Raw genomic sequence first — 22,442 nt, 5'->3', positions numbered from 1 at the left:
GGACCAGTCATGTGAAATCCATAGATTAGGGCCTAATGAATTTATTTCAATTAACTAATTTACTTATATAAACAGTCAAATCTATTAAATTATTGCATGTTGTGTTTATATTTTTTGTTCAGTATATAACAGAGGGAAGTGTCTACTCTAGATTAGAAAACAATGGACTTTTTATTCAGCTCATGCGAACAAAAAAAACACAAGGAAGTGGATTTACCATCTTCACTATCTACAGTTCATTTACCTTTCCATTTACAGTCTCATCACATCTAATGATTTCAAAAGCTGATAATATCTGTGAACAGAGAACAAATCTGTTAGTCAGGATAAGTCGGTACCTTTGATGCTGGCCACCTGCTTGCCGCTGGTCTTGCTGTAGAGAGAGAGCTCGTTGGTGATGGACTCCTGCATCTTGACAAAGTTGGGAAGGAAGAGGATGACCTCCACCTCGTGGTTGGCCAGGTGCCGTCCACAGCTGATGCCCTGGGCCCCCTGGACATGGGGGCCACACAGCAGGGCCACCGTGGGACGCTGGTGATTATTCTTAGGTGTCAGCCTGGGGACATCCAAGAGACAAATGTGATTTTGTTGTCTTATTTTGATTTCTTATCAATACAAATAGTACAAGCCAAGGCCTGGGATATGTGATTACTGGTGGATTAGACAAACTTTATTGTCCTCATTGAGATAATTAATTGTGCAGAATACAATCATGACTGATCTGAACATCATGATCTGCAGTTTCCACACACTGCAAACAAAAGGAGCATTATCATCACCTCAGGCGTGCATGGGTAATAAACTGGTTGTTATGGAAGGGTTTCCCTTTCTTATAAAAACACAACTCTTCAACTACAGCATAAACACCAGAGGAAGCCTTTATCTGCAGTCATTGTAATCAAGATCAGTGGAGCATTGTGTCCATAAACACCTCACGCTTTCAATAGGCTGCTACACCTTTCCATGCAAAGTATTGGCTGTCATGATTAATTGCTAAAGCTACTGTCTATTCATCATAAATATGGCGTTTGCATTGACTCCTTCACACGCACAAAGAAAAAAGCCTAAAGCAGTGGGGAAATGGAAGATTCACAGCCTGTCAGACATTCTTGACTTAACAGTGAGAATGAATTTTTAGATACACTAGATGACGAACAGGGGGGGCACTGTTTTGAAGCCACGCTTCCATTTTGGTGCTCCCCCACCATTGTAAAAAATGTTAATCATTTCTTAATGTCTACATTTGTTTTTACAATGTTTATTCTATTATTTTTTTATTATATTTTGTGAGCTAAACAAAACCATACAAAAAATATATATAAACATTTCTGTAAAGTATCATTTTTACAAAGTAATAATGTTATTGTCCCCACTACAAAAAAATATATACTTAAATCTTTACTGTGTAACTGTGTGTACAGATGTTTTTGGAGACCCTTCTGGCAAGAATGCTGTATTCTTTCAAGATTTTAACCCGATTTCCCAGAAACCCCAGTACTCATCGGTAGTCACAGATGGGATGACTTGGCATCAACATCCGTTGTGGCGGTGTTATCAAGCAGGGGAGGCTGCTGAGGAGAGAACGGCTCATAAGAATGGCCGGGAAAGGAGAAACTGGACTGGCATCAAAGACCTGGAAACCATGTGATTGAAGTATTGGATACCATTCCACTGATTCTGATCCAGTCGTTACCATGAGCCCGTTCTCCCCAATTAAGGTGCCACCAACCTCCTGTGTTATCTAGTGCAGGGTTTCCCAAACTCTCTCCTGGGCCCCCTAGGGGGCTTTTTATACGCCGTCAATAATCCAAATTTTTATATTAGAATAAAAAATATTTTCGTTGTTTCAGCCAGAAAGGCAGCTAATGTTAGCAATGTCAAGGTAGCTAGCAGGTTGAGAATAGTTACTGTGAATTGCCATGCCTGGTACAATGTTAAATAGCAATCTGATGATAGTTAGCAAGTTAACTTACAAAAAGCACTGTAAAATGTTTTGTTTTTGACTTCATAGACCTGCATTCATGCAAAATAATCTTGACTTTATGCATTCATTCCATTGCCCTTCGGACTCCTATACTAGCGAGCTAATAACATTATTGGGATGGCCCCTTGATTCTCGAGAGCTATTGCTACATATGAAGATGTTGTGCAGTGATTGCAGAAGTGTGATACTCGACCCTTCTGCATGAAAATCAATATTGGTTATTCATTAAAAAAACACAATGTTGTGAACATTACAATACAATCCTAATAGTGTTGTGTACATGTTTTTTTTCTGTAGGATTCCAGTTTTGAAGAGCCGCAGCCTGTCCAGGGGCACAGGCAGGGCTGCAGAAAGAACTTGAAAAGATCTGCCCGACTGCAAGAAGAGAGGCTGGCTGAGATGAAGGTTAGTAAAAACCTTTCACCTGTGGTACTGTTCACCTGTTTCACAACATATCACACAACATTTGGCTGCACGCTGTAATTAAGTTCATGCTTCCAGTCTAACTGGAATTACTTTTGATATCATGGAGTACCGGAGAGCTATCCTAGGATCTCCAGACATCCCACAACGCGGACAATCTCACTGGTGCAACTGCCTGAATTGCAGGGAGACTCCTGCACCGTACAACAAAACTGTTGCCATTTAACAACTGCACTATTTCAGTTATTTATTACCAAGTATGTTTACATAACAGTTGAACACTTTCCATGACAACACTGTACTTTATTCTTCATTTGGATCCCAATTAAGAAAAATACTCAATTTGGTGACATTTTTAGAAGTCATTTTTTAATTTTGTCCTTGGTCTGGGTGACATCAGTTCAGTACTTTATCAGAAGGTTTTCATGACACAGTGCCTTTGTTATTTCAAGAAGTTTAAAGATACTACCTTGTATTTTTGTTCATTTCCCTAATTAAACTTTAATTGACCTGATCTGTGTAATCAGACCGACTTGTTTTGTACTGTATTTACACCACTGTGGTCCAGCCATCTTTCTGGATATCTGTGACCTGTGGGTCTGCTAATTTGAAGTGAAAACTGACAAGAGCATATCCAGGAAAACAGAACAGTTAAGTAAATCATTCTAAAACCATTCCAAAAATACAATAATGACACCAATTTGCAAGATAAAGAATACACAAATTTTGTTTCTCACACAAGTTTATTGTTGCCCACACTAACATCCCTTATTTCTATATGTTTGGTTGTAGTTCCAACTCTTTGAACAACATTTCTGAGGTTTTCACACTTCCCGGGAACGACCAAGTCTGACTAAACGGATAGCTCAGGTCCTTCCCCGCTCAAAGCTGCATCCTGTGTTGCAGGTCAACGTCTCCTCAAAGTTGTAGCAGGTCATCCGTTGTTGGTGGTGGCACTTCAGGGAGTCTTGGCTCATCTGATCTCAGTATCATTCCCCTTGGTATCCACAATTGAGAACCCAGTGTTCTCAACACTGCTCCCTGAAGTTCAAGGATGTAGGTGTAGTCCTGTGCAGTTTTCAATGCGTAGACACTCCACATTTAAGACTTATTGTAGTCTCCTTTAGCTGAAAGACAGAATAATATTTGGTGAGTATTTTGTCTTATAGATTTTCATTACCATCAGTGCAGAACTGTAGAGTGCAACAAAATTCTAGATCACCTTTACTCCGCATACAATGGCCTCCCTTAGGCAAATCAGGCCATAACTCCATTCTCCTGCTTCCTGCTTAAAAGATATGCATTCATGTTTGTAAGAACGCAGATCTGTTTTGCAAGCCCTGCCACATCCAAGGAGCGTCAGAGCCGGTGTAGCAGGATTCGATCTTAGTCCTGTATTGACAATTTGCCTGTTTGATGATTCGCCAGAGGGCGTAGAGGGATTTCTTATAAACTTCCGGGTTAGTGTACAACTCCTGGAAAGCGGCAGCTCTAGCCTTTAGCTCAGTGCGGATGCAGATGTTGCCTGTAATCCATGGCTTCTAGCTGGGATATGTACGTACAGTCACTGTGGGGACGACATTATCAATGCACTTAATGAAGTCGGTGACTGACGTGGTAAACTCCTCAATGCCATCGGATGAGTCCCGTAACCTATTGGGGCAAAAGTGTGTCACCAATCAAGCCCCAGAGGACTGGACTTGCCCATCCCTGACCTAGACAGACATCAAATAAAACATTCCCCATCAATTCCAATTTGGAATACAATTTTACCATTTGACAACTATGAAATAATTGCCTTTGATAACCATCAGTCTTAGATATTCCGAGTAAATACATTCATGGGAGAAGTAGGATATTAGACAGAATGAGGACTTCATGTTTCCAGTCATTTCATGTAATGTCATGTTACAGTCGTACACTCAATGCATGTATATATTTTGGTCAACATACGAGAATACTCCTAGAGTCTGCGAGAGCGGGGGCGGAAGATGACTCATCGGCAGACAACATGGTAACGACTAGACCGGAAACGACTACGAGTAATGAGAGCACAGCACAAGAGAACACCACAGCAACTGTCACAAGTTCTGCTGCAACAGTGGGCCACAAACAGATGCAGGTATGTGTCTGTGTTTGGAGGAAAGTTACATCACACCATGGGTTGAGGATCCACCAGGGGAAGAAGGGGTGTTTGGGTAAAGAGAGACAGAGGCCTCGCATTGATTACTTTCTGCGAAAGCGATCAAATCAGTCGAATGAAGCACAGCAACTGGACGCAAACCATAGTTTGCAGTGCATCAGTACCACTGTCATGGAGGACGTAAACTCAAGCACCGAAGTAGCAACTGAGGTGGAACCAACAACAGGAGTGGAACTCACCCAGCCTCCCAGAACTGCAGTCGAGAGGAGACTACCAGGGCACAGACCGTATGTGAAGTGGCCTGGCGCCAGTGACAAGAAGTTGTGAGAAACAGTGAATACTGACCTTACCTTGACCCTCAAGAAACTTCGAGGCACAGTGGAGAAGTTGGAGAGGATGGGGGACATCATCTATGAGTACGGGACAGAAAGATTTGGAGTGGAAGAGGCAAAAGGCGGGAGAAAGGTTCCAACCCCACCAGTTTCCAGGAGGCAACAAGAAATCAAGCGCCTCGTTTAAGAAAGGCGGCAGCTTAAGAAACAGTGGAAGAAGGCCTCGGAAGTGGAAAAGGAGGGCATAGAGGCACTTCAGGCTGACATCAAAACCCGGTTGGCATCCCTCCGTAGAGCAGAGAACCTACGGAAACGCAGAAGGAAGAAAGAACAAACTAGAACTAGATTCTATAAAGATCCCTTCAAGTTCCTTAAAAGTCTCTTCACGAAGGAAAAAAGTGGAGCTCTAAAAACAACAAAGAAAGACGTAGAGGAGCACCTGAGAACAACAAACTTTGACTCAAAGCGACATGAACATCTGGCCATCCCATCAGATATCCCACCCATTGAACCCCCGGAACATCATATTGAGACCAGCCCTCCGACATGGAAAGAGGTGGAAAACACAGTTCGGCGGGCAAGAACAGCATCAGCCCCGGGGCCAAATGGAGTCCCGTACAAAGTGTATAAGAACGCGCCAGACGTCCTGAGGTTCCTCTGGAGGCTTATGAGAACTGCTTGGCAAAAGAAGATAATACCCAAAGTGTGGCGTGGGGCAGGCGGGGTCCTGATCCCTAAGGAGAAGGATGCAGTGAACATCAGCCAATTCCGCCCAATCTCCTTACTGAATGTCGAGGGTAAAATCTTCTTTAGGGTCATTGCCCAGAGGATGGCCGAGTACCTGCAAAGGAATGCGTACGTCGATACATCTGTACAGAAGGCTGGAATATCAGGGTTCTATGGCTGCTTGGAACATTCCAGCATGATCTGGCACCAGATCCAAATGGCCAAGGTGGAGAAAAGGGACCTCCATGTAGTCTTCCTTGACCTCGCCAATGCATTTGGCTCTGTGCCCCATGAACTCCTGTGGTCTGCCTTCAGATTTTTCCACATACCGGACACCATCACAAACCTGGTGAAGTCGTACTTCCAGGATCTGCAGTTCTGCTTCACCACCTCATGGCAGTGCCTGAATGTAGGTATAATGGCGGGATGTACCATTTCTCCGTTGGCATTCACAATGGCGGTTATCAGATCCTCAAAATGGGTTGCTGGTGGACAGCGAGTCGACTCTGGTTTCCGCCTCCCTCCACTCAGAGCCTACATGGACGACATTACAACATTGACCACCACTGTCCCATGAACCAGGAGACTGCTCAGAAAACTCGAGGAGAACATAATCTGGGCCCGTATGAAGATTAAACCATCCAAGTCACGCAGCATCTCGATTGTGAAGGGAGTACTCTCTGACCTGAAATTCTTAATCGGAGATGACCAAATCCCAACAGTGTCTGAGCAGCCGGTAAAAAGCCTTGGAAGGTGGTATGATGCAAGCCTGAAGGACAAAGACCAGGTGCAACAGCTGCGCAAAGACATCAGTAGTAGCCTACAGTCCATCGACAACACCCAGCTACCTGGAAAGTTAAAGGCCTGGTGTCTGCAGTTTGGTCTCCTACCCCGGGTGTTGTGGCCCTTAGCACTGTATGAGGTTCCAATCTCAACAGTGGAGAAGATGGAAAGAGGAGTCACATGCTACTTTAAGAAGTGGCTCGGAGTTCCACGATGCCTTACCACCATAGGCCTCTATGGAGATGGTGTCCTCAAGCTGCCCCTCACCAGTCTAACAGAGGAATTCAAGTGTGCAAAAACCAGGCTCCAGATGACACTGAATGAATCTCGAAACCCAGTGGTGAGCAACAATGCACTGACCTTGGCAACTGGGCGCAAATGGAGGCCAGGAAAAGCAGTCCAGGAGGCAACAGCAGCCCTCAGACATGCTGACATTGTGGGTCATGTTCAGCAAGGGAGGGGAGGCCTTGGGCTAACTAGCCGTGCTGCTTGGAGTAAGGCCACTGTACCAGAGCGGCGGAAGATGGTAGTGCAGGAAGTACGCCATCAGGAGGAGGCTGCAAGGTGGGCCAAGGCAGTCTCTCTTGCCAAACATGGACAGTGGACTCGATGGGACAGTGTGGAGAAGAGAAAGATCAGCTGGAAGGATCTGTGGGTCATGGAAGCGAGGCGGTTGAGCTTTTCCATCAGAGCAACATATGACGTCCTTCCAACACCAGTTAATCTTCACCAATGATATGGTGAAGATCCGGACTGTGCCCTCTGTTCCATGCCAGCCAACCTCAGGCACATTCTCACAGGGTGTAAAACAAGTCTCACCCAAGGACGCTACACTTGGCGTCACAACCAAGTCCTTAAAAACCTTGCGTCCACCCTGGAGGACAAGCGAGCTGCCACCAACTCCCTACCACCCACAGCAGCATCACAGTCCTTACGGACAAACGTTGTCCGCGAAGGGGCTAAACCACCGAAGAGCGGCACTACACCATTAGAGCGAGACCAGCTGCGCTTGGCCCGCGACTGGAAAATGCTAGCTGACATTGGCCGGCAACTTGTGTTTCCTCCGGAGATCGCAACCACCACCCTAAGACCTGACATGGTGCTCTGGTCCCGTTCGCTCAATAAGGTCTTTATCATTGAGCTCACAGTACCCTGGGAGGACTCAGTAGATGAGGCTTATGAGCGAAAACATCTGCGCTATGCTGATCTAGCTGCCGAAGCACGGCATCATGGCTGGAACACAGATGTCCGACCAGTGGAGGTGGGCTGCAGAGGTTTTGTGGCAACATCTACAACCAGACTGCTTAGAGACCTGGGAATTAAGGGCCAGAGCCAGCGTTCGGCAATCAAAGCTGTATCGGAGGCGGCAGAAGGCAGCAGTCAGTGGCTCTGGATGAAGAGGAAAGACCCCAGCTGGGCCCCGAAGTGAGAGGGCCAGGAGGTATGCGGTCAACAATGCTTGACTCAGGGAGGAGGACGCCCTTGCCATGCATAGTCCCATGGGATGTTGGCTATCAACAACAAGGCAACTCCTATGACTAATTGGGAATGGGACGCAAGCGTAGGATTGATCACCCTGTCGCTGGCCGCCTTTGGGGAGGGTGTATAGTTTGAAAGGCCGAAACACCCTAGGAACCAAAGGTACACTACTGACGATGCGCTCCCCAAATTTCACCACGCTCACTGTTCATTAACTCTTGGAAGTGCTTGCACAAAGGATAGTAACATCTCATCCTGTGTTCTTGGAATCTGGGCTGTCTGTTTACATCTCAGCCAGACAGCTCCAACGGGGAATAACATAGTAACATCTCTATGCAGTTGGGCTAAAATGTCATCAATAATGAAAGTAAATCCTGTGCAGTTCATTTTCCTAAACAGCTTAGCTAGATAGATGCATAGCATTAAAAGATGCTACTTATTGTTCTTAGCTAGCTAGGGGAAACAACATGATGGAACAGACAACATGGTCAAAAATATTTAGCTAAAGTCTGTGCTTACCGATCTGATTTTGCTTCAATACTCAACGATGATGGGGCTGGAAACAGGCTTGCTTGGTGTTGATGGCAATTTATTCCTTTCATGACTGAAAAATAATATTTCAGGTTTAAAGATATTTTCAAGAGCTTTGACGTCAAGCAATGAAGTCCAGTTCAGATACAACAGCCAACAGGAGACAAAACTAGATAGTTTTAGAATGTGGTGTTGTACAACAGCTGACTAAAGACAGGGCATTCAGATCAAGAAGAGACGTGAAGTTGACACCGTTTCGTCAATGAATCTTGGAAAATCCAGCCGATGAAATTACAGGTTCTAAAACTAGACCCTTCCGATCAAACAGGTCAAGCAACGTTACACACATAAATTAGGTAGCTAGTTAGGACTAACTAGTGAAGCTAAAAGTTTTTTTTTTCATTTGAATATAACATTGTCAAAGTCAGCTAATAAGCTGCAAAAGCTAATAAACAAAGTAACGTCCTCTCACTGTCAACTGCGCTTATCTTCAGCAAACTAAATATTTGTATGACATAACAAGATTCAACAACTGAAACAAACTGAACAAGTTCCACAGACGTGTGACTAACAGAAATGAAATAATGTGTCCCTGAACAAAAAAGGGGGGGCAAAATCAAAAGTAAGTTTCTGGTGTGGTCACCAGCTGCTTTAAGTACTGCAGTGCATCTCCTCTTCATAGACTACACCAGATTTGCCAGATCTTGCTGTGAGAGGTTAACCGACTCTTCCACCAAGGCACCTGCAAGTTCCCGGACATTTCTGGGGGGAATGGCCCTAGCCCTGACCCTCCGATCCAACAGGTCCCAGACTTGCTCAACGGGATTGAGATCCGGGCTCTTCACTGGCCATGGCAGAATACTGACATTCCTGTCTTGTAGGATATCATGCACAAAACGAGCAGTATGGCTGGTGGCATTGTCATGCTGGAGGGTCATGTCAGGATGAGCCTGCAGGAACGGTACCACATGAGGGGGGAGGATGTCTTCCCTGTAATGCACAGTGTTGACATTGCCTGCAATGACAATGATGCTGTGACACACCACCCCAGACCATGACGGACCCTCCACCTCCAAATCGATCCCGCTCCAGAGTACATGCCTCGGTGTAACGCTCATTCCTTTGACGATAAACGTGAATCCGACAATCACCCCTGGTGAGACAAAACCGCGACTCTTCAGTGAAGAGTACTTTTTGCCAGTCCTGTATGGTCCAGCGACGGTGGGTTTGTGCCCATAGGCGACGTTGTTGCCGGTGATATCTGGTGAGGACATGCCTTACAACAGGCCTACAAACCCTCAGTCCAGCCTCTCTGAACCTATTGCGGACAGTCTGAGCACTGATGGAGGAATTGTGCATTCCTGGTGTAACTCAGAAAGGTTTTTGTTGCCATCCTGTACCTGTCCCGGAGGTGCGATGTTCGGATGTACCGATCCTGTGCAGGTGTTGTTACACGTGCAACTGCGAGGACGATCAGCTGTCCGTCCTGTCTCCCTGTAGCGCTGTCTTATGCGTCTCACAGTATGGCCATTGCAATTTATTACCCTGGCCACATCTGCAGTCCTTATGCCTCCTTGCAGCATGCCTAAGGTACGTTCACGCAGATGAGCAGGGACCCTGGGCATTTTTCTTTTGGTGTTTTTCAATAGAAAGGCTCTTTAGTGTCCTAAGGACCTTAATTGCCGTCTGTTAGTGTCTTAACGACCGTTCCGCAGGCGCATGTTCATTAATTGTTTATGGTTTTTTTTTTTTTTTTTTTTTTTTTTTTTCACCTTTATTTAACCAGGTAGGCTAGTTGAGAACAAGTTCTCATTTGCAACTGCGACCTGGCCAAGATAAAGCATAGCAGTGTGAGCATACAACAAAGAGTTACACATGGAGTAAACAATTAACAAGTCAATAACACAGTAGAAAACGAAGGGGGGGTCTATATACAATGTGTGCAAAAGGCATGAGGAGGTAGGCAAATAATTACAATTTTGCAGATTAACACTGGAGTGATAAAAGATCAGATGGTCATGTACAGGTAGAGATATTGGTGTGCAGAAGAGCAGAAAAGTAAATAAATAGAAACAGTACGGGGATGAGGTAGGTGAAAAGGGTGGGCTATTTACCAATAGACTATGTACAGCTGCAGCGATCGGTTAGCTGCTCAGATAGCTGATGTTTGAAGTTGGTGAGGGAGATAAAAGTCTCCAACTTCAGCGATTTTTGCAATTCGTTCCAGTCACAGGCAGCAGAGTACTGGAACGAAAGGCGGCCAAATGAGGTGTTGGCTTTAGGGATGATCAGTGAGATACACCTGCTGGAGCGCGTGCTACGGATGGGTGTTGCCATCGTGACCAGTGAGCTGAGATAAGGCGGAGCTTTACCTAGCATAGACTTGTAGATGACCTGGAGCCAGTGGGTCTGGCGACGAATATGTAGCGAGGGCCAGCCGACTAGAGCATACAAGTCGCAGTGGTGGGTAGTATAAGGTGCTTTAGTGACAAAACGGATGGCACTGTGATAGACTGCATCCAGTTTGCTGAGTAGAGTGTTGGAAGCCATTTTGTAGATGACATCGCCGAAGTCGAGGATCGGTAGGATAGTCAGTTTTACTAGGGTAAGCTTGGCGGCTTGAGTGAAGGAGGCTTTGTTGCGGAATAGAAAGCCGACTCTTGATTTGATTTTCGATTGGAGATGTTTGATATGAGTCTGGAAGGAGAGTTTGCAGTCTAGCCAGACACCTAGGTACTTATAGACGTCCACATATTCTAGGTCGGAACCATCCAGGGTGGTGATGCTAGTCGGGCATGCAGGTGCAGGCAGCGACCGGTTGAAAAGCATGCATTTGGTCTTACTAGCGTTTAAGAGCAGTTGGAGGCCACGGAAGGAGTGTTGTATGGCATTGAAGCTTGTTTGGAGGTTAGATAGCACAGTGTCCAAAGACGGGCCGAAAGTATATAGAATGGTGTCGTCTGCGTAGAGGTGGATCAGGGAATCGCCCGCAGCAAGAGCAACATCATTGATATACACAGAGAAAAGAGTCGGCCCGAGAATTGAACCCTGTGGCACCCCCATAGAGACTGCCAGAGGACCGGACAGCATGCCCTCCGATTTGACACACTGAACTCTGTCTGCAAAGTAATTGGTGAACCAGGCAAGGCAGTCATCCGAAAAACCGAGGCTACTGAGTCTGCCGATAAGAATATGGTGATTGACAGAGTCGAAAGCCTTGGCGAGGTCGATGAAGACGGCTGCACAGTACTGTCTTTTATCGATGGCGGTTATGATGTCGTTTAGTACCTTGAGTGTGGCTGAGGTGCACCCATGACCGGCTCGGAAACCAGATTGCACAGCGGAGAAGGTACGGTGGGATTCGAGATGGTCAGTGACCTGTTTGTTGACTTGGCTTTCGAAGACCTTAGATAGGCAGGGCAGGATGGATATAGGTCTGTAACAGTTTGGGTCCAGGGTGTCTCCCCCTTTGAAGAGGGGGATGACTGCGGCAGCTTTCCAATCCTTGGGGATCTCAGACGAGATGAAAGAGAGGTTGAACAGGCTGGTAATAGGGGTTGCGACAATGGTGGCAGATAGTTTCAGAAATAGAGGGTCCAGATTGTCAAGCCCAGCTGATTTGTACGGGTCCAGGTTTTGCAGCTCTTTCAGAACATCTGCTATCTGGATTTGGGTAAAGGAGAACCTGGAGAGGCTTGGGCGAGGAGCTGCGGGGGGGGCGGAGCTGTTGGCCGAGGTTGAAGTAGCCAGGCGGAAGGCATGGCCAGCCGTTGAGAAATGCTTATTGAAGTTTTCGATAATCATGGATTTATCAGTGGTGACCGTGTTACCTAGCCTCAGTGCAGTGGGCAGCTGGGAGGAGGTGCTCTTGTTCTCCATGGACTTCACAGTGTCCCAGAACTTTTTGGAGTTGGAGCTACAGGATGCAAACTTCTGCCTGAAGAAGCTGGCCTTAGCTTTCCTGACTGACTGCGTGTATTGGTTCCGGACTTCCCTGAACAGTTGCATATCACGGGGACTATTCGATGCTATTGCAGTCCGCCACAGGATGTTCATTGAACAAGCATGGGAAACAGTGTTTAAACCCTTTACAATGAATATCTGTTAAGTTATTTAGATTTTTACAAATTATCTTTGAAAGACAGGGTCCTGAAAAGGGGATGTTTCTTTTTTTGCTGAGTTTACAAACTATTGGATGTGTGGCTTGAAAATAACAATCAAAATAAGTAATCCAAAATAAACACTTGCATACATATTTATAACTAAATATCAAAACCATCATTTCACTTTATATCTAGAAAGATTATTATCTACCTAACAATGTCTTACCTTTTCAGTTGAAAAACTGGAAACTGTCAGTTTTGAATCCCTTCAACTCTCATTGTTCTCTCCACTGTGTGAACGCAAATCCGAGGTTTACTCTAGTTTCGGCCCGGGTTCTATCGTTTTCCCTTTTCTCCTGTCAGCTCTCCAAAGTTCTCAGTTTCTTTGGCTTAGATGGAGTAGCAGCTGCTGCTGGGTCAGGTTGTTTGTCCCTCAGGTCTGTAAGCTAGCTATCTCTGCTAGCCAAGCGTGGACAAGGGCTCAGCTAGCTAGCCATCATACCACTACCCGTTAGAATATCCCTGAACTGTAGCAACGCCTCCTCACAGGCGGAAACAAGTCCCTCATTAAGAGCAGCACAAAATCCAATCCGACAGTAAAATTAAAATCAACAAATAGAGGGGTTCTCAGCTGAAGCTAAAAGGTGCAATATTGTTACGGTTGCATCACATTGGATAACCAGTAGCTACTTATTCAAGCTTTTGAATATAAAAAAAATCTAAGCATTATTTGGCTTTCTGCCCGTTCCCAAAATACATATAATTCCATTCATTCCTATGGAGGACTGCTTCTTCTGAGGACTACCAATATGTCCAACCGGTGGCTTCAAAACCTCTAATAGGCCAATACATCCAGAGTTTCATTGATCAGTGTTTTACAGGGAGCACCCCAAGGTTATTTGCCTGTTTAATACACCTCACTACAGTTTATCACCATGGCAACAATACAAGAAACAAATTTTTTTTTTAAATAGGAGGACAAAGGCATGTTTGTATAAACCTGGGTCATGTTCATTAGGGCACACCGTAGCAAAATGTCTTGGAACTGAAAGCAAAAACTAACATTTCTTATTGGGCAAGTTCAGATATTGTAGTACCTCCCCATTTCAAACCATTTTCTTTAGTTTTGTGCCTATTGAACACAACTCTGATATCAATGAAGCCTGTTGCATGTGATGTGATGTCACCACCGTAGAGGGAGCCCACCCAGCCACTCACCGGTTGGGGCCCCCCAGTAGAGTGAGGGCCATTTGGCTGGCACACACACCAGTCATCTCTAGCCTCCGGTCCAGAGACAGGCCATGCCGCTCCGCTGAGGCCAGAAGACACTTGTGAAGCTCATAGGACACACTGGGGACAACCAGGCCAGAGTCTACAGTCAGAGGAGCGAGAGAAACAAGATGGTAAAATAAACATGTATTAGTTGTTATTGTGCCAGATTATAATATATGTAGCTATGAGAAGAGACTAGAAGTTTTTTTAAAGTTCCAGATTTTCCCCCAAAATATATGGAAATGGTACTAAAAATAGAACTGTATAGAATCCTCATAATCAGTGTGACTAGACATTATCAAAAGGAACTACAAGGCCTAATTCACCAACAGCATGAACTTTCACGATGAGGACAAACACACACACACACACAGGAAATTTTCAAGGAGTAGGAGTTTATGTAAAAGCAGCACATCCCCCTCACGCGAGGAGCCAGTTCCCTTGGGAAAGCCAGTTCCCTTGGGAAAGCCAGTTCCCTTGGGAAAGCCAGTTCCCTTGGGAAAGCCAGTTCCCTTGGGAAAGCCAGTTCCCTTGGGAAAGCCAGTTCCCTTGGGAAAGCCAGTTCCCTTGGGAAAGCCAGTTCCCTTGACCTGATCTCTTTCCCATCACAGAGGGAGGAAGGATTCCTTTCTTCCCCTCATTTGTCACTGTTGTCCGACGCAACAACAAACAGATTGGCAGCCTTTTACAAAATATGACAAACATGAGGATGCAAACTGTGAACTGCCTCTCCTAGCTATCCACCACGGCCTTCTGGAGGGGCTGGGTTCACACGCTCCAGCTCATCCCTGCTGAGATCCCTCAGCATCCCCATAACCAGAGCTTTTGGCTGAGAAAGACACCAGCAGCAGCCCCCCAGGCCCACACACACATTACCGTCACACCTCAGAGGACTCACCCAAAACGTAAAGGTACCATGTGTTACGTTCCCCAGATTATGTGTTGTAGTTTGTGTATTTATATGTGTTTATTTTAGGAAATGGCTTCCTGAAATCCCTCAAGCAGCTGATTGGTCGACTCCAGGGCTAATTGGAGAGCTGACCCCGCCCCCTCGTCAAGACGCAGCTGTCTACAATTACCCATTCCTTCTGAAGCTATATAAAAGCCAGACTTCTGTTCAGGAGGAAGATCTTTTTGGAGAGAGATTTTGCTAGAGAGATTTTGCTAGAGAGATTTTGCTAGAGAGATTTTGCTAGAGAGATTTTGCTAGAGAGATTTTGCTAGAGAGATTTTGCTAGAGAGATTTTGCTAGAGAGATTTTGCTGGAGGTAGGGATTGCTGAGATTGATTGTGATAGAGGTTGATTTTGCTGGGAGTACATTGCTGGAAAGTGGTATGTTCTGTGAGTTTGTTGCTCAGATTTAGCTTATTTGACGTCCTTTGTTTCTTAGTTTGTTTGTGAAATTGTTTAATATTCTGTTTCATTTGTTCCCAGGGGGGAAGGGGAAGGCACCTTGGGAGTGTTTAGGCAAGAGGCCCGCGGGCATACATATACCCATAGCATATTCGCTGTCTAGGCACACTAGGTAAGACCTGGGCGGACCACCCCTTGTATTTTGGTTAGGGCACCAGGTGGTGCTAAATTAGGTAAGTAGTGGGTAGGCAGGTAAGATAGGAGAGGGGGGGCTTTGAGATTTACTTTCTTTGCTTTGGTTCCGTCCAGCCCCTTTTCCCCATATTACCGTGTAAAGGAATAAAGTCCTTGTAAACGGTACCACATTCTGCCTGTTGTCATCCTTACTTGCACCTACAGTCCATACCTTTTTCGCTTCACGGAGAGTTTAGTTGTAGCAGGGTGTTGCGTTCCCTCTTCATAGAGGCGTGCGTAACACCATGACAAAGGGGAAACTTGAAAACAGGTGGTTAAGGTGTACTCGTTGGTACACCTGTGTGCAATGATGATGGCTAGTGTGTGTGGGAGAGTTGCAGTTTGACTTGAGTGAAAACTCAGTTCCAAGACACACACACATTATATATACACACACTTGAAGTCAGAAGTTTACATACACCTTAGAGTAAAAATTCCCTGTCTTAGGTCAGTTCGGATCACCACTTTATTTTAAGAATTTGAAATCTCAGAATAATACTAGTGACTTATTTTATTTCTTTCATCACATTCCCAGTGGGTTAGAAGTTAACATACACTCAATTAGTATTTGGTAGCATTGCCTATAAATAGTTTAACTTGGGTCAAAGGTTTTGGGTAGCCTTTCACAAGTTTCCCACAATAAGTTGGGGTGAAATTTGGCCCATTCCTCCCGACAGAGCTGGTGTAACTGAGTCCGGTTTGTAGGCCTCCTTGCTCGCACACGCTTTTTCAGTTCTGCCCACACATTTTCTATACGATTGAGGTCAGGGCTTTGTTGTCCTTAAACCACTTTGCCACAACTTTGGAAGTATGCTTGGGATCATTGTCCATTTGGAAGACCCATTTGCGACCAAGTTTTAACTTCCTGACTGATGTCTTGAGATGTTGCTTCAATATATCCACATAATTTCCCCTCATGATGCCATCTATCTTCTTCGGCTTGCAAGCCACCCCCTTTCTCCTCCAAACATAACATTGGTCATTATTGCCGAACAGTTCTATTTTTGTTTTATCAGACCAGAGGACATTTCTCCAAAAGGTATGATCTTTGTCCCCATGTGCAGTTGCAAACCGTAGTCTGGCATTTTTATGTCGGTTTTGGAGCAGTGGCTTCTTCCTTGCTGAGAGGCCTTTCATGTTATGTCGATATAGGACTTGTTTTACTGTGGATATAGATACTTTTGTACCTGTTTCCTCCAGCATCTTCACAAGGTCCTTTGCTGTTGTTCTGGGATTGATTTGCACTTTTTGCACCAAAGTACGTTCATCTCTAGGAGACAATGTGTCTCCTTGAGCGGTGTGGTCCCATGGTGTTTATACTTGCGTACTATTTTTTTGTACAGAAGAACGTGGTACCTTCAGGTGTTTGGAAATTGCTCCCAAGGATGAAACAGACTTGTGGAGGTCTACAATTTTTTTGAGGTCTTGGCTGATTTCTTTAGATTTTCCCATGATGTCAAGCAAAGAGGCACTAAGTTTGAAGTTAGGCCTTGAAATACATCCACAGGTACACCTCCAATTGACTCAAATGATGTCAATTAGCCTATCAGAAGCTTCTAAAGCCATGACATAATTTTCTGGAATTGTCCAAGCTGTTTAAAGGCACAGTCAACTTTGTGTGTAAACTTCTGACCCACTCGAATTGTGATACAGTGAATTATAAGTGAAATAATCTGTCTGTAAACTATTTTTGTGTTATGCAAAGTAGATGTCCTAACCGACTTGCCAAAACTATAGTTTGTTAACAAGAAATTTGTGGAGTGGTTGAAAAACGAGTTAATGACTCCAACCTAAGTGTATGTAAACTTCCGACTTCAACTGTGTGTACACACACACACTCATTTTTACTATTTTCTACATTGTAGAATAATAGTGAAGGTATCAAAACTATGAAATAACACAAGTGGAAGCATGTAGTAAACAAAAAAAGTGTTAAACAAATCAAAATATATTTTAGGATGTTAGATTCTTCAAAGTAGCCACCCTTTGCCTTGACACCTTTGCACACAATTGGCATTCTCTCAACCAGCTTCATGAGGTAGTCAACTGGAATGATTTTCCAACAGTCTTGGAGTTCCCACGTAGGCTGAGTACTTGTTGGCTGCTTTTCCCTGAATACTCTTCTTCCCAGTGGGAACCACACATGCGGAGATCATCCGTTCACCTACTCTGCATCTCACAAAGACACAGCGATTGGAACCAAAAATCTCAAAAGGACAGATATCCACCATTATAATGTCCATTGCTCTTGTTTCTTGGCCTAAGCAAGTCTCTTCTTCTTATTGGTGTCCTTTAGTAGTGGTTTCTTCGCAGCAATTTGACCATGATGGCCTGATTCACTCGGTCTCCTCTGAATAGTTGATGTTAAGATGTGTCTATTACTTGAACTCTGTGAAGCATTTATTTGGGCTGCAATTTCTGAGGCTGTTATCTCTAATGAACTTATCCTCTGCAGCAGAGGAAACTCTGGGTCTTCCTTTCTTGTGGCGGTCCTCCTGAGAGCCAGTTTCATCATAGCGCTTGATGGTTTTTGCGACTGCACTTGAAGAAACTATCAAAGTTTTTGAAATGTTCCAGATTGACTGACCTTCATGTCTTAAAGTAATGATGGACTGTCGTTTCTCTTTGCTTATTTGAGCTGCTGTTGCCATAATATGGAATTGGTCTTTTACCAAATAGGGCTATCTTCTGTATACACCCCTACCTTGTCACAACACAACCAATTGGCTCAAACGCATTAAGAAGGAAAGAAATTCCACAAATTAACAAGGCACACTTGTTAATTGGGTTCCCGAGTGGCACAGCCGGCTTAGGCACTGCATCTCAGTGCTTGAGGCATCACTACAAACACCCTAGTTCGAATCCAGGCTGTATCACATCCGGCCGTGATTGGGAGTCCCATAGAGCGGTGCACAACTGGCCCAGCGTCGTCCGGGTTTGGCCAGGGTAAGCCATCATTGCAAATAAGAATTTGTTCTTAACTGACTTGCCTAGTTAAATAAAGGTTTAATTGAAAAAAAAAAAATGCATTCCAGGTGACTACCTCATGAAACTGGTTGAGAGAATGCCAAGAGTGTGCAAAGCTGTCAAGGTAAAAGGTGGCTACTTCGAAGAATCTTAAATATAAAATATATTTTGATTTGTTTAACACTTTATTGGTTACTACATGATTCCATGTGTGTTATTTCATAGTTTTGATGTCTTCACTATTATTCTACAATGTAGAAAATAGTAAAAATAAAGGTAAACTTTTGATTGGTACAGGTGCATCCTGTTTCCATTGATCAGCCTTGAGATGTTTCTACAACTTGATTGGAGTCCACATATGGAAAATTCAATTGATTGGACATGATTCGGAAAGGCACACACCTGTCTATATAAGGTCCCACAGTTGACAGTGCATGTCAGAGCAAAAACCAAGCCATGAGGTCAAAGGAATTGTCTGTAGAGCTCCGAGACAGGATTGTGTCTAGGCACAGATCTGGGGAAGGGTACCAAAATATGTCTGCAGCATTGAAGGTCCCCAAGAACACAGTGGCCTCCATCATTCTTAAATGGAAGAAGTTTTGAAAAACCAAGACTCTTCCCAGAGCTGGCCACCCAAGCTGACCAATTGGGGGAGAAGGCCCCTGGTCACGGAGGTGACCAACAACCCGATGACCAACAACTCTTTGGCCTGAATGCGAAGCGTCACGTCTGGAGGAAACCTGGCATCATCCCTACAGTGAAGCATGGTGGTGGCAGCATCATGCTGTGCAGATGTTTTTCAGCAGCAGGAGACTAGTCAGGAAGACTAGAAGACTCAACGTTGTAATCGCTGCCAAAGGTGCTTCAACAAAGTACTGCGTAAAGGGTCTGAATACTTATGTAAATTTAATATTTCAATTTTTTTGTAAATTAGTAAACATTTCTAAAAACCTGTTTTTGCTTTGTCATTGTGGTGGATTGTGTGTAGATTGAGGAAAAACAATATTTAATCAATTTTAGAATAAGGCTGTAATGTAACGAAATGTGGAAAAAGTCAAGGGGTTTGAATACTTTCCGAATACACTGTGTGTGTGTGTGTGTTTATATAGATATCTATCTATATCTCTACTACTCTGGTCAAGTCTGAGTCTCAACAACAGTAGAGGATATCTAGGAAAGACCAGCCCAGGGAACATGGTTCCTAGGTACTGCCACAACCATGTCATTATTCTGGTAGCTGCTCACAGAGCCCTTTAAAGAGCCCTGTGCTAATCTCTACCTATAGCCCATGGCACATTAGTCTAGAGAGGAACAAAGACTGGCTAAAGGGGCTGCACGGCTCAATATCCCTTTGATAGTGAAGCAGGTAAGTGTTGGCCTGGCTATTGAGTGCTCAGCGTGGCCTCGCTCCTCATGTATTGTGTGCATGCAGGCACGTATGCAGCTATCAGAAACACACAGGCATATCACTCAGGGCATAACACACGCAGTGTGACATGCAAACACACACCTGCAAACAGCAGATAGACGGATGTCGTGCCTGGGTGAAATTAACCTTATCCCTTTCCTGTTCGTATCTCCACATCCCTCCCACTGTTCCAATCCAAAGACAGGTAATATACTACAGTGGGGTGGGAGAAACCCAGTCTACACTGCTGCGCCGTTCTTCGGACAATCATGTGAGCGAAAAGCACACAGCAAAGTCAACTTCTCCTTGTTATGCAACCTGCCACTGAGGAGAGGGAAAGGGAGAGAGAGAGGTGGGAGTTGCACTATGATCGAATTGCCTTTTGACCATCCCCCCCAGCTAGATGTGTTTGTAAGGAATTCCCCTGCTAGAGCACCCCACCCCGATCCGGTGTACTCTCTCTCTCTCTCACACTCCACTACACGCAATGCTCAACCGGGTAGCCAGGAGCACACAGCCGCAGTAAAATAAACTGACCTGGAAGCAATCCTTCAAGCATGACAACATTGAAGCTGAAATCAATACACACACGCAGGGTGGAAGCGGGCCATGGGTGATTAGGGCTGGTGCTGAGAGAGGAGGGGGGGGGGGGGAAAGAGAGAGAGAGAACAAGGAGCGAGGTTTCACAAGGCCCCTCCAGACTACAGGCCTGTTACTGCTGCAGTACCAAGGGGCTGTGAGCCTCTAACATTCCAGACCCTCCAAAACCTCAGCCCTCATAACTAAGATTAATGCAGGTCAATTGATTAGGAAGTTCCATTTGAGGGCCTCTTGAGTGGCGCAGCGGTCTAAGGCACTGCATCCCAGGTTGTGTCACAACTGGGAGTCCCACAGGGCGGCACACAATTGGCCCAGGATCGTCCGGGTTAGGGGAGGGTTTGGCCGGGCGGCTTTACTTGGCTCATCGCGCTCTGTAGCGATGAGACAAAATCGAAATTAGGGAGAAAAAGGTACAAGAATTTAAATATAAAGTTCCATTTGCTCTCATGCCACCGGACCAGTGGAATCAATAGTTGTGAATAAAATACCTGTTCTCAGCTCGCTCTCCTGTCACTCTCTAATTCAAAGGTAGTTTGCAGGGCAGTGATTTGTTCTGTGGCTTTAGTGTGTTTACAGTGAAGAGATTTGAGTACATGTGTTGCAGTGGAGGCTGCTGAGGGGAGGAAGGTTCATAATAATGGTTGGAACGGAGCAAACTGAATGTGTTTGATGTTGTTGATACCTTTCCATTTTTTCCATTCCAGCCATTACCATGTACCCGTCCGCCCCAATTAAGGTGCCAACGTGTAGATGAGGAGTGGTTTAACACGCATAGGAATTAGCAAAGGAGAGTAGACCTATGCCTTTTCCACCTAAACTGAATAATAAGGCCAATGATGCACCACATACATGTCTATGTGCAGACAGACAATATGTTATCCCAACGCCAAACATTTGTTTTCCTAACCCCTTTTCTGTTGTCTCATGTTGTTGATTTAAATGTTTACAGTGGATAGGAATGGATTCAGGTGAGAGCAGCCTGGAGTAGGGTAAGGGTTTGTTCCACATGTAGTGTGGTTGCATCCCAAATGGCACCCTATTCCCTATGGGCCCTTAGCAAAATTAGAGCACTATATAGGGAATAGGGTGCCATTTGAGTGGTAACCTGTGTGTGACTATGAGAGGTGCTGTTTATGTAAAGCTCAGAGCGGTCTGATAATTACAAGGTACAGAGGATGGGGCTTAGCATGACAGCATTCAGGCAGAAAGAGGCAGAGGTAGCAGACCTGCCCAGCCCGTTCGGTAAAAAGAGAAAAGCGTCCACATTCAGCTCCCAGTTCTCAGCACCAGGGGCAAGGCTTTTAATGGCCACCTGGCCCGCATTGTTGTCTTCATAGTCACTGCACTGCTGTCGCCATGATAACGCTGGCTGGCGGCCATGTTAGGCTTCTTAGAAAAAAGTGCCAACGTCATAACCCTTTCTAAGAACTGCTGCACTTTGCACATACCTGTATGTCGGTACAGTATGTACTGTAGTGTAGCGGGCTATTTGAGGCTAGGGCTCACATGCATGTAGTGAGTCATGTGGTGGATTAAGCTATCCAGCGAGGTGCATCAGTGTAATATCTTCGTCTGGGAGTATTTAGTCAGCTGGTAATAGAAGCAAAACACTCCTATCTCCATGGGGGCACAAAATGCATTCTATGACTAATAGCGATGGTATTGGCATCGCTATCCTCTTTTCCCTAATGAGAGCGCAAGCATGTGTGTGAGTGTGTGTGTGTGTGCTTGTGTTCCACTAAGACCTATACCACTTTATGCCAACACCAGAAACCAGATTTGACTGGTACTGATCCCCTATCCTTACAGTGTAGTGATTGGTCCAGCAGAGCCAGAGTGATAGGTGTTGCTCTTCTTGTCACACCTTGGAATCCAGGCCAGGGGCCTAGCATAGTGTGCCATTCACTTATCTCCTGTATGAAACCAATTATATAACACACTTATAAAGAGTGTTGTTGAGGTGTGGAAGAGCAGCTCCTCTTCCCAGAGATGGACTGGGACTGCATGGTGTGGTGTGGCAGTGAGCTCAAAAGTCACCTGCTGCCACAATCAAAAGAGCAACCAGAGTAGGATCCCAGCCAGCCCAGCACATTGCGGAAGTGA

General features: G+C 45.1%; 1 protein-coding gene across 4 annotated transcripts in view; it reads right to left on the bottom strand.

The window, feature by feature from the left end:
- The window catches only part of LOC109895320 (enhancer of mRNA-decapping protein 3-like), a 36,761-nt gene that overhangs the window by 4,255 nt on the left and 10,064 nt on the right, over positions 1-22,442 (bottom strand). For all 4 annotated transcript variants that reach the window (XR_004210899.1, XM_031831179.1, XM_031831181.1 and 1 more), the window contains exons 5-6: positions 13,723-13,876; positions 339-556 (exon numbers count right to left, since the gene is read on the bottom strand). Coding sequence is in view for 3 of the 4 variants with exons in the window: in XM_031831179.1 (XP_031687039.1) it covers positions 339-556; positions 13,723-13,876 (372 nt within the window). In the remaining variant the exon portion in view is untranslated. The remainder of the gene's footprint in view (positions 1-338; positions 557-13,722; positions 13,877-22,442) is intronic.

The sequence above is a fragment of the Oncorhynchus kisutch genome, linkage group LG8 (assembly GCF_002021735.2).
Source record: "Oncorhynchus kisutch isolate 150728-3 linkage group LG8, Okis_V2, whole genome shotgun sequence".
Classification (NCBI taxonomy): domain Eukaryota; kingdom Metazoa; phylum Chordata; class Actinopteri; order Salmoniformes; family Salmonidae; genus Oncorhynchus; species Oncorhynchus kisutch.
Note: the sequence above shows the minus strand (reverse complement) of the source record. Positions and strands in the feature narration are given on the sequence as shown.